At 63.7% G+C, this 15923-nt stretch overlaps 1 protein-coding gene across 1 annotated transcript in view; it reads left to right on the top strand.

Annotated features, from left to right (window-relative positions):
* The window catches only part of MYO9B (myosin IXB), a 60720-nt gene that overhangs the window by 40456 nt on the left and 4341 nt on the right, over positions 1–15923 (top strand). The window contains exons 12-32 of the mRNA XM_058658177.1: positions 41–182; positions 635–848; positions 1499–1580; positions 3406–3519; positions 4989–5028; positions 6084–6206; positions 6797–6877; positions 7135–7245; positions 8366–8488; positions 9095–9411; positions 9763–10653; positions 11242–11302; positions 11415–11539; positions 12871–13007; positions 13228–13403; positions 14295–14393; positions 14495–14671; positions 14875–14916; positions 15229–15340; positions 15435–15508; positions 15704–15896. Of these exons, the coding sequence (XP_058514160.1) occupies positions 41–182; positions 635–848; positions 1499–1580; positions 3406–3519; positions 4989–5028; positions 6084–6206; positions 6797–6877; positions 7135–7245; positions 8366–8488; positions 9095–9411; positions 9763–10653; positions 11242–11302; positions 11415–11539; positions 12871–13007; positions 13228–13403; positions 14295–14393; positions 14495–14671; positions 14875–14916; positions 15229–15340; positions 15435–15508; positions 15704–15896 (3434 nt within the window). The remainder of the gene's footprint in view (positions 1–40; positions 183–634; positions 849–1498; positions 1581–3405; positions 3520–4988; positions 5029–6083; positions 6207–6796; positions 6878–7134; positions 7246–8365; positions 8489–9094; positions 9412–9762; positions 10654–11241; positions 11303–11414; positions 11540–12870; positions 13008–13227; positions 13404–14294; positions 14394–14494; positions 14672–14874; positions 14917–15228; positions 15341–15434; positions 15509–15703; positions 15897–15923) is intronic.

The following is a 15923-nucleotide window of genomic DNA, read 5'->3' as shown; positions in this document are numbered from 1 at the left end:
CCCGCCAGGTGGCCCCTAAAGCTCTCCGCTTGCATTCCAGCTTCCCCCACGCCACGAGCCAGACCCTGCTGGCCAAGTTCAAGCAGCAGCATGAGGACAACAAGTACTTCCTGGGCACCCCGGTCATGGAGCCCGCGTTCATCATCCAGCACTTCGCGGGCAAAGTCAAGTACCAGATCAAGGTGTGTCCTGCCCGGGAACACTGGGGGCCTGCCCCTCAGCCCCGGGCCAGCAGCCAGGACAGACAGGGGAACAGCAGGGAGGACCCTCCCCCTCTGGGCTCGGCTTCAGGGGTCCATGGCTGCAAAGGAAGGGTGTCCATCCTATCCTGTTGCCCTCATTGCCCGTAGTGTGCCTCAGGCAGCTTCCAGAGGGTTCTAATCGAGGGTCAGTCAGGGCAGGGGGCAGCACTTCCGGCCAGCAGCACCCTGGTGTAGCGCAGGGCGTGCAGTGGCAGCAGACAGCGCAGGCGTCTGTCTGAAACCACCAGGACTGGGTGCTTGGGACCACCCCTCACACCCTAGGCAGGCCCGACCTACTCCTAACTACCAACTCCCAAAGCCCCGAGCTGGGTTGGAGCTGCTGAACCGGGGTTCGGGCCTCGCTGACCGCCCACCCGCTCCCACCACCCCAGGACTTCCGGGAGAAGAACATGGACTACATGCGGCCGGACATCGTGGCCCTGCTGCGGGGCAGTGACAGCTCTTATGTGCGTGAGCTCATTGGCATGGACCCTGTGGCCGTGTTCCGCTGGGCCGTGCTGCGCGCCGCCATCCGCGCCATGGCCGTGATGCGGGAGGCTGGGCGCCTGCGGGCCGAGAGGGCCGAGCGGGCCGAGCAGACCACAGGTAGGGGCCAGCTGCTGCCCGCCACGGCCGCCAGGCCGCCCCCGGGCCCCGGCCGCTTTGGAGGTGTAAAAGGGCATGAGGGGGGAGATCGGCATCCCGTCCACAGGTTCAGTGCCTCAACAGCCAGGGCTGGGGCCAGCCAGGTTAGGAGCTTCAGCCACATCTCCGTGAGGCTCACAGGGGCCTGATTGCTGGAGCCAGGACCTGGGACTTGAATCCAGCCACTGCACCGGAGCCCCAGCCCAGAATCCTTTCCTATAAAAGATCCATTTATTGTGAAAGGCAGATTTACAGAGGAGACAGAAAGATCTTCCATCCACTGGTTTATTCCCCAAGTGGCCACAATGGCCCGAACTGAGCTGATCCCAAGCCGGGAGCCAGGAGCTTCTTCCAGGTCTCTCAGACGGGTGCAGGGTCCCAAGCCTTTGGGCCATCCTCCACTGCTTTCCCAGGCCACAGGCAGGGAGCTGGGTGGGAAGTGGTGTTGCCGGGACTCGAACTGATGTTTTGATAAAGGGATAACCCTTCAGTGGCAGCTGTGCAGGTGGTAACAGAACCCACTGTCCACAACATGGGCCCCCCAAATACAGTATTTAAGAAAGCATGTAAAACCTCCTCAGAAAGTAGATATGTGCCCCTGCTGTGCCCAGCAGGCGTGGGCAGTCCCAGTGCCCGAAGTCAGCCGGGAGACCTGCCAAGAGGAGCTGGCACCCCATCGGAAAAGCTGTACCGGTGAGCGAGCCCCTGGTGTGTCCCAGTGGAGTCGCCAGGCCTGAGGGAAACCCCACTTCCTACACCCCGAATGAGCTCCCAGGCAGCTGGCACCATCAGGTGGCCCCGTTGGCCAAGGCGCCCGTATCCGACCTGCACTGGGCCCTGCCCAGTCTCCCGTATTCCCCACAGGACCACAGGGATTAATGCACAGTCCCCTGCTCCCAGTACCTGAGGGGAGCGAGCCAGGCAGGCAGGCAGGGTGCGTGTGCAGAGGCCCTGGAGTAGCCGCTCTCCCCTTTGTCTGGGGGCTCAGCAGTGTGTGTGCCCGTGTTCCATTGCTCTGTGATTGAGCCCTCTGTCAGGACGACCCCCCCAGAGGCCCCAGTGCGCAGGTGTTGGTGGTCCAGCCGGCTGCGGGGTGAGTGACGGCAGGGCCAGAGCCGGTGCTGTGTCCTCAGAGAGCTGCTCGGCAGGAGAACACCTTTCTCTGTGCGCCCCATTCCACCAGCCCCCTGTCTGAGTTCCCACGGCTTCTCCTTGTGTGGGGTGGTTGCTCTGCCCCCCGTTGCACGAGCACCCCAGGGCCCAGCCCCCTGAGTTCCCACGGCTTCTCCGTGTGTGGGGTGGTTGCTCTGTGTCCCACCCCAGTTGCACCAGCACCCCAGGGCCCGGCCCCCTGAGTTCCCACGGCTTCTCCGTGTGTGGGGTGGTTGCTCTGTGCCCCCCGTTGCACGAGCACCCCAGGGCCCAGCCCCCTGAGTTCCCACGGCTTCTCCGTGTGTGGGGTGGTTGCTCTGTGCCCCCCGTTGCACGAGCACCCCAGGGCCCAGCTCCCTGAGTTCCCACGACTTCTCCTTGCAGCTGCTCAGTACTAGATTGTTCAGGTGACGGCTCAGACGAGTTCGATATTAACGCTTTTGAGGACATCATTGCTTTCTATGAAAGCAGGAAGTAAGTGGCAGCAAGGGAGGGCCTTCGCCACCCTCCGCCCCGAGACCAGGGAGGCACGCCGAGAAGAGCTGCTCCTCACCTCAGGGCCACAGCCAGCCAGGCCCGGAGAAACGGGGCGCTGGCCCCCAGGAGCCGTAGCGTGCCTGGGCCGCCGGGGCAGAGGGGCTGGGCGGGGAGGCATGAACCCCGTGTGGTCACAGTCCTGTGCCTCCCTGCAGTGTGAGGGAGCGGAGGTGAGAGGCCCTCTCCACGCCCCACGCCCACCCCCAGGCACTGCGCAAGGTGCATGGATCACGACAAGGGTCTGCTGGGGTGGGGGCCCCCGTCCCTGTGCCCCACCACACCCGGAGCTGAAACACGCCTTCCCTGAAGCCCCAATGTCCCCAGTGGACGTCTGCACGGGTGTCCGGGCACAAGGCCCCAAGCTGCTCTCTCTCAGGTGTTGGCATTCCAGAACCCAAGCCCACACCCTCCCTATCCACCAGGCAGCAAGACCCCTAGTGTCTTGGAACACACATCGACGCCCCTGGCAGGGACGGGGTTGGTGCCGCCTTCCCCCACCCCCATTGGAGCCATCATGCCCCTTCCCACCTCACGTGCACTGCCATCTGGTCACCCAGAACAGGTGGTCGTTGGCCGCAGAACCTTCCAGACTTGGCTGTCTGAGCTGAGCCACGCAGGCGAAAAATTCGCTTGCCCAAAGTTTCTTTTTTGTTCTGTGTCCCCCCACCATGGCCGAGTTGAGCCTGGTCCCCCCACCACCCTACCCCCTCTACATCCAGCCACGTGTTTCAGCTCGGGGGGTTGGGAGTGGGTCTGGGGGACCCCAGGTGGCGGGCCCATGGCTCTAACTGTCCTCTCTGTCACTGCGCCCCTCCCCCTCCGCCCTCAGCGATTTGCATAACCAAATCATCCGGAGCATCAAGGGGCTGCCCTGGCAGGGCGAGGACCCCCGTAGGCTCCTGCAGTCCCTCAGTCGGCTCCAGAGGCCCCGTGCCACCTTCCTGTGAGTGCCCCTGCCCCGGGCCGGGCCCAGCTGCCAAGTGCCACTGACTGCCTGCTGTCCTGTGGCTTCGCGCTGCTACCCCTGGGCCCCTGTCGCTACGCAGCGCGCCCCACCCTGCCTGCTCCCCTGACACACACACACACACACACACACACACACACACACACACACACACTGACATGGAGTAGGGGGGGACCCTTTTCAGAGCGCACACACACACATACACTGACATGGACTGGGGGGGGGACCCTGCTCAGAGCACACACACACACACACACACACACACTGACATGGACTGGGGGGGGACCCTGCTCAGAGCACACACACACATACACACTGCCATCTCTCCCTCTTGGCCTGTTCCTCCCTGGCCATGACAGGTAGCCCTGAGCTGGCTGTGCATCTGGCTGAGCCAAGAGGTACCTGGAGTTCAGTGTCCTGTCTGTCACCCTTGTGGTGAGGCCCACCATCCCGGTCAGAGACAGGAACGGGGCAGAGGAATGAGGTGTCCAGTGGGTGTGGGGGGGTCAGCAGGAGCCCCTCTGGCAGGAACTCGGCCGCCACAGGGACCATTATACATCCCCACCCCTGCACACGGGATCCCCTGGCAGCCGCAGCCCGCCCCCGGCGGCTCGCAGGCAGTGGCCTCGGCCCGTGGGACCTCACCCTGGTTGAGCACGGCCTGGAGCAGCCTTCACCCCCGTGGGGAGCCGGGAAGGGCACCCAGGACGAAGGGGCCCCCAGTGCAGCCACATTTGAGGGCGGGGGACCCTGGAGGGGATCTCCACATGTTCATGGAAAATGCAACTAACAGATCGGGTCTGGGGAGAGGCATGACCGGTGCTGATCCCACCACAGAACGCCGGTTCGAGTCCTGGCTGGTCCACTTCGTGCACACCTGGGAGGTAGCAGGTGACAGCCTAAGTACTCGGGCCCCGGCCATCGTGCTCAGGAGAGCCGTGCTGGCCTTGGGGAGTGGACAAGCCAATGGGAGATTGCCCTCTGGCCTTTCAAATGAAAACAGGTTTTTAAAAAATGGAAAGATTGTTGGAGGGGGAAGAATCTCAGTTAAAAAAAAAATCCAGGCATAACCATTGTCCATGAACTTTGTGGAGGTCCCCCTGGCCCTGGGCTGCCCCACCGCCCACCCATGGAGCTGGGGTGCCCAGCTCGGCCACAGGCCTGTCCAGCATCTGGGGGAGCCACCTGCCCCTTGTTTCTGAGCTCTGTCAGCCCCTGTAGCAGGTCCCCCTCGGCCCGGGTGCTGGGGGAGCCCGCGGGGTGCAGGAGGAGGAGAGGCGGCCAGTGGCCACCTTGCTGCATTGGTGCCTGTCCACTGACCACGCTCCATGCTCTCTCTTTCTCTCTTTGTCTCTCTCTAACCCGCAAGGCGTGGCTTGCTGCACTAACCCAGCTCGCGGACACAGCGTGTGCCCTGTGTTCACAAACCGTTTTTAATATTTTGACAGGAAGAGTAAAGGTATCAAACAAAAGCAGATCGTGCCCAAGGTAAAAGCCCAGGGCGCCCCAGGGGCTCCTCCCTGCTCCCTCACCTTGCTCTTCCCTCCCCCTTGCTTCTCAACATGGGGAGGAGGGGTACCTCCCTGCACCCTCTTCCCTGCCTTCCACTCCCCCATCTCGCCCTCCCTCCAGAAACCTTGACTTGTTCTTGGAACGGCACCGCTGGGTGTCTGCTCCTGCCCGGTGCAGGGCAATGGGGCTAGGAAGGGCAAGCGCCAGGCCCCAGGCTCACCCCGAAGGCGTGTCCCACCCAGAGGCCACCTCTGGAGCCAAGTGCAGTCCGTGGCTGGAGTGGCCAGCACCAAGTGCTGGGGTGGGGTGGCAGACACCGTGCGGATGCTCCAGTGCCCGGGGACAGGGCGCAGCCCTGTGTCCACTCGCAGTCGACTGCTCCAGTGCAGGCGGCATCTGCCCTCCCCAAAGGCCGGGGCCGGGGGGATCTAGTTCTGTATTCTTTTGGGCTGTGGAATAACTGCGTATCTGCGGTGAGGCGTCCGGGGAAGGGACCCGTGTCAACAGCGAGCTGGCTGACATCCACGCTCATTCTACGTACCCTGCCCAAAGGGGAGTTTGTAAGGGTGGTTGTTTTTTGGTTTCTGTTTTTCTTTTAACAGTTCTGTGTGTGAGACAAGGCTCTCTGGCCTAGACCCACCCACATGTGCCCTCCCACTGGCAGGTCCTTCTGGTCTGGGCTTAGGGGTGCCCGGCCTGCTGTTTCCCAGGCATGGGACCCGTGATTAGGCTGAGCCCACCAGACAGTGTGCCCGCGGTTTATCATGCCCCCCAACAATGACAGGAGCATGGGCTGGAGCTGGCAGCTGCAGTCTGTAAGCCGGGGCGTGGTCTGCACAAGGCGTCACTGGGACCGTGTGCCAAGCATCCATGGGTCTCTGCCCACAGGATGCAGCCTGGATCCATGGTGTGCCCACTCTGGGCCCAGCCAGGACTGGGCACTCCCTTGACGGCCCCAGTCTGATCTGTAAGCCAGGGTGTGTACCGGGGCCAGGGGAGGACAGGGCAGACCCCGTGTGTGCCCCTTCCAGAACCTCCTGGACTCCAAGTCCCTGAAGCTCATCATCAGCATGACCCTGCACGACCGCACCACCAAGTCCCTGCTGCACCTGCACAAGAAGAAGAAGCCACCCAGCATCAGCGCCCAGTTCCAGGTGCGAGGCCAGGGAGTGAAGGCTGTGTGCCTGGGGCGGGGCCTGGAGCACCTGGGGGCGGGGCCTGGAGCACCTGGGGGTGGGACCACCATGAGCACTGTGGCTGCTGGAGCTGTGGCCGTGCAGCAGGCTCTCTGGCCTCTGCCTGTACCGGCCTGACCCCCACAGCCACTGCCTCCTGGGAAGAAACATGGTGGCAGCTGGCTGAGAACCGAAAGACTCAGCGGGACCCCCATGCTCTGTCCTTGGGGCATGCTTGCTCCCTCTCCTTGGCTGCCAGGAAGGTCAGGGAACGTTTGTGCATGTGGCAAGTTTCAACCAGCCTCTAGATTCACGCAGTAGCACCCTTGTTTCGTCCCTTTTCTGCCTACACCTGAGTCGGCTGCAGGCCTGGTAGTGTTTCTGCGGTGCAGACCTGCCAAGGAGGGTCTTGCAGGTCCACCCTGGAAGCAGCAGGCCAGAGCCTGAGCCACCACCCCACCCCCAACCGAGGCTGACACGGGGCAGTGTGTGTGCCCGGCTCTCCCGCCGTGGCCCTGGGAGCAGGCGCCCCGTTCCCGGCTGCACTCCAGGGCTCCTTCTCTCCCCAGACATCCCTCAACAAGCTGCTGGAGGCGCTGGGCCAGGCCGAGCCCTTCTTCATCCGCTGCATCCGCTCCAACGCCGAGAAGGTGAGCTGTGTGCACCGCCAAGGTGAGCTGCGGAGCAGCCCAGGGGAGGGTGAGCCCATCCTAGTTCATGTCTGCCATGTGAGGGATAGCGTTCACGCACACACACACACACACACACACACACACACCCTGCCCCCAAGGGACGGCAGTCACACACCCACAGCCTTGCCCTGGACTCCCACCCTGCCACGCACAGCCTGCCACGCACAGCCTGCTGCAGGCTCCCGCCCTGACACTCCCGCGTCTGCCCGTTGCAGAAGGAGCTGAGCTTTGACGAGGAGCTGGTGTTGCAGCAGCTGCGCTACACGGGCATGCTGGAGACCGTGCGCATCCGGAGGTCCGGCTATAGCGCCAAGTACACCTTCCAGGTAGCGCACCTCCAGTGGAACATTCTCCGTCCTGAGGCACAGGTGGCCCTGCTGAGCTGGCTGCTCCCGGCCATCCCTGAGAAGGCAGGAGTGTCCCAGCACTCGAGGAAGAGAACAGTGGACAAGAGACCCTGCGAGCCCCCGCCCTTTACAGGCGGTTCTTTTATACCCAGCTCTCTCATCCTGCTGGCCACCGGCCAGAGCTCCAGCCTCTAGGTAGTCAGCCACGGCTCACAGGTGCCGTGTGCCCACTGCGGTGGTGTGGTGGTGTGTTCAGGCACCCCTGCAGGTGTACCCAGCTGTCGACCACCCATGTCTCCCATGGTGGCACCTGGGCTCTGATCCCTGGTGTGGCCCCCGACCCCGGCTCCCAGCTGACCTCAGTGCTGACTCCGTTGTTGGGTCCTTGCCTCCCGCGTGGGAGACCTGCATGGAGTTCTTCCCGAGTTGCTGGGACCAGTTGCTGTGAAAACCAGCAAAGGGCAGTGGTTTTAAACTGCTCCTGTCCATCTTCAATAAACTAATAAGCAATTATTTTTTTACTAACGAGTAAGGAATTGTTTAAAGACTTATGTATTTGAAAACCAGAGTTACACAGCAAAGAGACAGAGAGGTCTTCATCCGCTGGTTCACTCCCCCAGATGGCCGCCATGGCTGGAGCTGGGCTGGTCTGAAGCCAGGAGCCAGGAGCCTCTTCTGGGTCCCCCATGCGGGTGCAGGGTCCCAAGGCTTTGGGCCATCCTCCACTGCTTTCCCAGGCCACAGGCAGGGAGCTGGGTGGGAAGTGAAGCAGCTGGGACTCGAACTGATACACATATGGGATCCTGGCCCTGTAGGTGACAGCTTGACCCACTATGCCACAGTTCCAGCCCCTTAAATGATTTGCTTTAACGAGCAGTGTCCATCTGTGGCCCAGTTCTCTGACCAGCTGTGGACTAACGCCCCCGCCCCAGGGTGTCCCTTCTCCCAGCAGTTCCCAGCCACACAGGTCCTCTACGGTTTACTCTGAGTGAAGGCAGCTCTGTTCAGGCCGCATGTCAGCTTCAGGGGCCAGGCATGGCCAGGAAGGGGTTCCCACGTGAGCACCTCTTTGCTGCCCTCTCTCCCCTGATGCCCCCAGGATTTTACGGAGCAGTTCCAAGTCCTACTGCCCAAGGACGCCCAGCCTTGCCGAGAGGTCATCTCCGCCCTGCTGGAGAAAATGGCTGTGGACAAGAGGAGCTACCAGATCGGGAAGACCAAAGTCAGTGCTGCCTGGCCGGGCGCTCCACTGGGGGAGGCTCAGGGCAACAGCTCCTTCCTGTGGGCCAGGGGGCGGAACCATGGGGCCAGGGGTGGGGCTGTCCCACCTGAGGCTCCACCCACTGCGCTTCAGCCAGTGGGTTGGGGCTGACTGCCTGTGCTGTCCATCCAGTGGTGGGGAATGCCCAGGGTGCTCAGCAGCCAGGCTCCCCACCCGGGACCCCAGGGCTATCTATGCACGTGACCTCTTAGACCACCACAGCCCCACCTGGTGGCTCCCTGCTGCTCAGCATGAGACCCATGTGACCCGCTCCTGAACGGGGGGGGGGGGGGCGGTCACATAGATTCGTGGACATGGGTGTGACGGCAGCATGGTGGGGCCGTGGCCTACGTGCCCGTCAGCCAGCAGCTGCATAAACACCCCGGGACCACCTACACCAAGGAGTGCAGCCGGTCGTGAGGAGGAGCGAGGCTGGCACAGGCTTGGGGCCATGTGGGCTTCACAGCCAAATGTGGGGACTGGCCCTGACTTCCCGGGCTCTGCTGGGGTGTGTGGGTGCCGTGGGGGCATCTCGGCTGAGCCCAGACCTCCCCGCCCACCCGGCAGATCTTCCTGAAGGAAACGCAGCGCCAGGCCCTGCAGGAGACACTGCACCGCGAGGTGGTGCGTCGGATCCTGTTGCTACAGAGCTGGTTCCGCATGGCACTCGAGCGCCGCCACTTTTTGCTGCTTCGGCGAGCAGCCGTCACCATCCAGGCCTGTTGGCGTTCCTACCGTGTGCGCCGGGCGCTCGAGCGCCAGCAGGCTGCCGTCTTCCTGCAGGCCGCCTGGAGGGGCTTCCGGCAGCGCACGGCCTACCGGCGGCAGCGCCAAAGTGTGATCCGCCTGCAGAGCCTCTGCCGCGGCTACCTGCTGCGCAGGAGGTGAGCCGGAAGGTTCCAGGAGGCAGGTCATTCGGGGGCGCTTGCAGGGCGGGGTGAGTGGCACTCTGGCCAGAGGTGCCCGGGAAGCAGAGCTGAGCGCCTTGCACCTGCCGGCCTGGGCCACTCGGTGGGCACCTGGATGGCTGGCAGCCACCACGCACAGAGGCAACCCCCGCCCCCGGCTGACCCTAGGATGCTCATGGCAACAAGGAGTCCCCGCACCTTCCCCAAGGTCCAAGACCCAGGCAAAGCCAATCCCGGAGCCCGTGGGGTGGGAGCCTGGGTGGATGCCAGTGGCCGTGTGGCGTCATTCTGATGTGGCCCTCCTCTTTCCTTTCTGCCCTCCGAAAGCTTCCGGCTGATGGTGGCAGAGAAGCAGAGAGCAGAAGCAGCGGCAAGCGCTGCGGAGGCCATGGTGGTAGCCGCCTCAGAGGGACCGGCCCCCAGCGGGGAGCAGGTGGCAGGGCAGGGCGTGGAGCCCCAGCCAGCAGAGGACGGTGGACAGCCATCTGCATCCGAGCCCGAAGCAGAGCCCCCTGACAAGTCCCCAGCCACCGCCGGGCCCTGCCGACCAGAGGAGGAGCCCAGCGCCCCCGAAAAGACACCCTCACCCCACACCAGCGCGGCCCCGGCGGCCGAAGCCCACGAGCGGGTCCCGAGCAGCCGTGAGAAGCGCGAGTCACGCCGGCAGCGAGGCCTGGAGCACGTGGAGCTGCAGAACAAGCACAGCCAGGCATACCGGGAGGAAAGAGAACCTTCTGGAAGGGCTGCCCCAGAGCCCCAGCACAGCCTTGAGGGAGACAGGCAGGAGAAGGCAGATAAGACCCCCACGGCGATAGGGACGAATACTGGGGCTCCCGAGCAGCCCCCGGAGCCTCCACAAGCCACGGCTGACAACAGGGTTTCTGGGGACACAGTGAAGGTGCCACCAAGCGGGAGCCCTAGGCCCGGCCATGCTGAGCGGCCCACCAGCCTGGCCCTGGACAGTCGGCTCTGCTCCCCAACCCCCAAGGACAAGGACAGGCCCAGCGGCAGCCCCCAGGCCCATGACAAGCCCGAGAGCCCCGGGGGCTCCAGCCAGATCCAGCGGTACCGGGACCCAGACACCGAGCGGCTGGCCAATGCCGTGGAGTTGTGGCGGGGCAAGAATCTGGTGGCCGCCAGCCCCAGCAGCATGCTGAGCCAGTCGCAGGACCTGAGCGAGCGGCAGCGCCCTGTGGGAGCCGTCCTCACACCCACAGAGTAAGGCGCAACCGCGGCCTCTGTCGGGACACCCCTGGCAGGGCAGCACGCATGCGAGCAGGCTTCCCAGACAGCTCGGGCTCGGACCACGCAAGGCACCTGCTGTAGGAAGTCCAGCCGGGGCCTGAGCTGGGAAAACCCTGCTAGTGGTGGCCCAGCGGGTGGAGGACAGCCGGCTGGGGAGGGAGAAGGATGGATGGGCAGGCAGGGCTAGCTGGACGGTCGAATGGCGGCTGGATGGACAAATGGACAGGAGGGAGGGCTGGATAGGATGCAAGAAGTTAGGGAGAGTAAGGGTTGGAAAATAGACGGGCAGGCTGAAGGGCGCTCAGGCGGCTGCTGGGAGGGAAGCCGAGCGGATGGGAGGAGGGAATAAATGGTGGGTGGGTGCGGGGACGGAACGCAGGACGGGCGGGGAGAGGAGGTAGACTCGGGCCTGTTGGCCAGCCCTCCCCCGGGGCCTCCCCATCCCCAACTCCCTCCTCTCCCCAACTCAACAACCCCAGCACTCCCCCGAGGCAAAATTTGCCCAGGAGAGGTCGGTGTGGTCAGCGGCCAATGTCATGTGTCTTTCCGTGGGCCCCACAGGGAGAAGCGCACGTCCCCATCCACCAGTGACGCGTCCGGGCTGTCCCCGGCCAAGACGCAGGTGAGAACAGCCACGGGGCGGAGATGGGCAAGCAGGGCTGCCACCGGCTGGGGTGTGGGACCCCCCGACCCCGCATCTCCCTCTCAGCTGCTCCCGCCCCGTCCTGTTGCAGCCGCTGGCGGACAGCGCTGACGGTGAGCTGAGCACCAGGAAGCCACCTGTGCACAAGAAGAAATCGAGCGACGCGTCCTCGGTCACAGACGCAGGGCTGTCCCCCGGGGCCCAGGCCGACTCCAAGTACGTTCAGGGCTGCCGGGGAGGCTGCGGGGCACAGGGGACCAGCCACCGGGGCAGCCGCAGCCCGTCTGGGCCGCCCCCTCTGGACCCACACGGACAGCGTCTGTTGCTGCACGCTGGTGCTGTGACGGCGGGCCCCTGCCACACCCGGGGTTCACAGGAGAGACACTGGGCGCCGGCCGCACCGTCCCCACATCACCCCAAGGCCAGGCAGCCCCAAAACATGTGGCTTCATGCCCCGTCCCCACCAGTTCCACCCAGTCTGTTCTGCCAGCATCGCCCTTCTCTGTCGGTATTTGTCTACCGACCAGAGAGGCCAAGAGACACGGAGATGCTAGCTCGGTCCCCAGCTCCCGGCCCCCAGCTCCCGGCCAGCCTGCCTAACGCCAGCCTGAGACCCAGGTGGGGGCTCCAGGGTGGGTGCCAAGGGTCACGCCTGACCCTCACACATACACAGATCACACAGGACACTGAGGCTAGGCCTCCAGGCATCTTTTTATTCACACATCTTTTTGTATCCCCCAGGCCCGGGAAACTAGGAAAGAGAGGACACGAATGTGTGTGGGTTGGTTCCTTTTTTTTTTTCCATTTTTACATAGTTAATTAGGGTTAAAAGGTTCAGGGGCTACAGGAAAGTGGATAAGACTAATAGTTCCATATTGTTTCCTTCATGTGTCTGAGGTAAAGGGGATATTAAGGGAGAAGCCCCACCCAGTCTCCCACCCACCCCAGGTCCCCGATGTGGGGCATGTTCCGAGGGTCTTGATCAAGTGGTTTTGATAGTTCAACAGTTCTGAATCGCTGCCAGTCTCGCCACTCCAAGCACGATGAGGTCGTTGAAGAATCCACCGATTGACCTAGTCCATCATAGAATCTGTTTGTCCAGTTTTTCACTGCCAACGTATAGCTGAGGTGGTTGACTGACTTGTTCTGGTTCTGAGTCCGGCAGTTCGATTGGGGAGCTCCCCAAAGAGACTTTGTCTGAGGTGTTCCCAGACCAGATTCTTGTGTGTGCTTGCAGAGATCCTCCTTCCATTGGCTTGCCCACAAGTGGCCACAACAGCCAGGGCTGGGGCGGGCCGCCCAGGTCTTCTGCTGGACCATCCAGCGCAGGCACCACAGCCGGGAGTGGGACTGTGCCCTGGGACGCCAGCGTTGCGGGCAGCAGCCCAAGGCACTGCACCACCCCCCTCCGCCGGTCCTGCCCATCCTGTCTCAGGAACATCATAAGCTGGTCTCCGATCTACAGCACGGACCCTCTGGCCCTCCCCAGTCCCTTGTCGCTCCGCAAAGCCCCAAGGGACCTCTTTCCTTCCCCCCCCCACGCACAGATCCACGTTTAAGCGACTCTTCCTGCATAAAACCAAGGAGAAGAAGTACAGCCTGGAGGGTGTGGAGGAGGCGGCAGAGCCCACGGTGCCCGGGCTCAGCCCACCAGATGCCACCTCCACCAGGAAGAGCCTAGAAGGTGGGCCTGCCAGAGCAGGGCCAGGGTGGGGGTGGCTGACCCCAGGGCACAGCCAGGAAGGGACTGACCTGGCCCCGGATCGCGCACCCCAGCTGCCCCATGCCCCGCACAGCCGCTCCAGCCAGCAGAGCAGGGTCTCCAGGACCAGGGTAGGGGGTGGCCAGCCCCAGGGTAGACCTGCCCCTGGATCGCGCACCCCAGCTGGCCTGTCCCCACACAGCCCCCTTGGGCCAGCAGCACCGCCAGCACACCAAGGAGCCTGGAGGCAAAGGGAAGAAGAACCGGAACCTCAAGGTGGGCAAAATCACCGTGTCCGAGAAGTGGCGCGAGTCGGTGTTCCGCAAGATCACCAATGCCAACGAACTCAAGTACCTGGATGAGTTCCTGCTCAACAAGGTGTGCGCCTCCTGGGGGCGGGGACTGGGCTGAGGGGGCAGGGACTGAGCCAGGGAGGGTGGGGGTACAGAGCCCCCACTTCCTACTTCCCTGCTGCTGTGAGGTCTGGATTCCAGGGAGCTGGGAGGACAGGTTGTGGTGTCCCCTGGCACAGTGCCCTGGCTGCCGCAGCCAGCAGGAGCCCTACAGTTGCCAGCAGACAAACGGCTCCTTATGGATTCCTCTCTTCACTGAAGGGTGGAGTGGCATCTCCCGTCTGCTGGTTCACACCCCAGATGGGCCAGGCTGTGGCCAGAGCCTGCAGCTCCAGCGGGGAGGGGGTGTTGGCATGTTGGCTCAGCAAGTAAAGCTGCTGCCTGCAGTGCCAGCATCCCATAGGGGCCCAGTTCGAGTCCCAACTGCGCCACTTCCCATCCAGCTCCCTGCCTGTGGCCTGGGAAAGCAGTTGAGGACGGCCCAAAGCCTTGGAACCCTGCACCCGCGTGGGAGAGCTGGAAGGGGTTCCAGGCTTGGGACTTCAGTAGGGCCCAGCCCTGCTGCTGTGGCATTTGGAGTTTGTCTCTCCCTCCTTTCACCCGTACATATGTGTGCGTGATTTTATATACGTTTTAATGTCCTTTTTCACAAGCTGTCAAAGCCTACACTTGTTCCTCAGGGACATTGGCCAGTTCTGGGGCATGTGGGGTGGCCAGGACTGGGATCGGGGGCCAAGGGTCAAGGAGCTACGCAGTGCACTCCCCCCGGGGTCAGGCGTGTTGGGGGGGTCTTTGACTGCCAGGGCCCAGGGATGTGAGGAGAGAGAGCAGGTGAGCCAAGACACCCCATTGTCTCCCAGGAGCTGGCTGCCCTGCCCAGGCCGTGTGTGGGCTCAGCTGGCCTCTCTCCTTCCAGATAAATGACCTACGTTCCCAGAAAACTCCCATTGAGAGCTTGTTTATCGAAGCCACCGAGAAGTTCCGGAGCAACATTAAGACCATGTACTCCGTCCCCGTATGTGCAGCCCCTGCCCTGGGACCGTGCCCCCCAGGAGCCGTGTGCCCGGTCTGCCCGGTCCCTGCCTGTGGGGAGTCACAGCCCCGCTGTTGCCCTAGAACGGCAAGATACATGTGGGCTACAAAGACCTCATGGAGAACTACCAGATCGTCGTGGGCAACCTGGCCGCCGAGCGGGGCCACACGGACACCAACCTGGTCCTCAACCTCTTCCAGTCGCTGCTGGACGAGTTCACACGCGGCTACACCACCAAGAACGACCTGGAGCCCGCCAAGGTGGGCAGCCCCACCCCCACCACAGCGCCACCCACCAGGCCACGGCCACCCCTCCTGGCTGAGAACATTAATATTTAGGGTACCCACTAGGACAGGCCAAGGGCCTGTGGGGGGCTGGGTGGGCCCATTCCCGGGGAAGGAGGGGCATTCAGGTCCCCAGGGAGCTCCAGCTTGGCGCTCAAGTCCCCTGCCTTCCCCCACAGCAGAGCAAAGCGCAGAAGAAGAAGCGGAAACAGGAGCGTGCTGTGAGTAGGAGGGTGTCTGAGGGTGGGCGAGGGGGCCTGCAACGCCCACATGGTCTGAGGGTGTGTGGCGCCCCAGGCCTGGCCAGGGCAGGGTGACCCCCACTCAGCCCCGTCCCCTGCTAACCCCTGACCCTGCCCCCTGCATAGTCTGAGTGTCAGCATGGGGGCCTGTGACCCCGGCTCAGCCCCCGCCGCCCTCCCCCGGCCCCCACATGGGGGCCTGTGACCCCGGCTCAGCTCCCGCCCTCCCCCGGCCCCCACATGGGGGCCTGTGACCCCAGCTCAGCCCCCGCCCTCCCCCGGCCCCCTCAGGTGCAGGAGCACAATGGGCACGTGTTCGCCAGCTACCAGGTGAGCATCCCGCAGTCCTGCGAGCAGTGCCTCTCCTACATCTGGCTCATGGACAAGGCCCTGCTGTGCAGTGGTAAGTGCCCAGCCCAGCCCTCCCGCACCCCCAGGCCCCGGGGGAGCCTTCCGGAAGGAGGTCACTCTGAGAGCCCTGCCCTGTGACCTCCTAGTGTGCAAGATGACCTGTCACAAGAAGTGTGTGCACAAGGTTCAGAGCTACTGCTCCTACACGAGTGGGCGCAAGGTGAGCCCCTGGGGCCCCGGAACAGTCCAGATGGCCCAGGAGAGGAGGGCTGGGGGAGGGCGGGTGCAAGGTGAGCCTGTGGGGTCCTGACGGTGAGGGGAGGAGGGCTGGGGATGCTGGCACCCCCTCCCTGTAAGATGCCTGGCAGATGGAGGCCCCACCCAGGCCCTGAGCTGCCTGTCCCCGTGCCCACAGAGCGAGCCAGGCGCCGAGCCAGGCCACTTTGGCGTGTGCGTGGACAGCCTGACGAGCGACAAGGTGTCGGTGCCCGTGGTGCTGGAGAAGCTCCTAGAACACGTGGAAATGCACGGGCTCTACACCGAGGGCCTCTACCGCAAGTCGGGCGCCGCCAACCGCACGCGGGAGCTGCGCCAGGCCTTGCAGACAGGTGCTGGGGGCTGCGGGCGGGCCCGTG

Source organism: Ochotona princeps, chromosome 33 (assembly GCF_030435755.1).
Source record: "Ochotona princeps isolate mOchPri1 chromosome 33, mOchPri1.hap1, whole genome shotgun sequence".
In the NCBI taxonomy this organism is placed as follows: Eukaryota; Metazoa; Chordata; class Mammalia; order Lagomorpha; family Ochotonidae; genus Ochotona; species Ochotona princeps.
The sequence above is the reverse complement of the archived record's forward strand: the minus strand, read 5'-3'. Positions and strand labels throughout refer to the sequence as shown.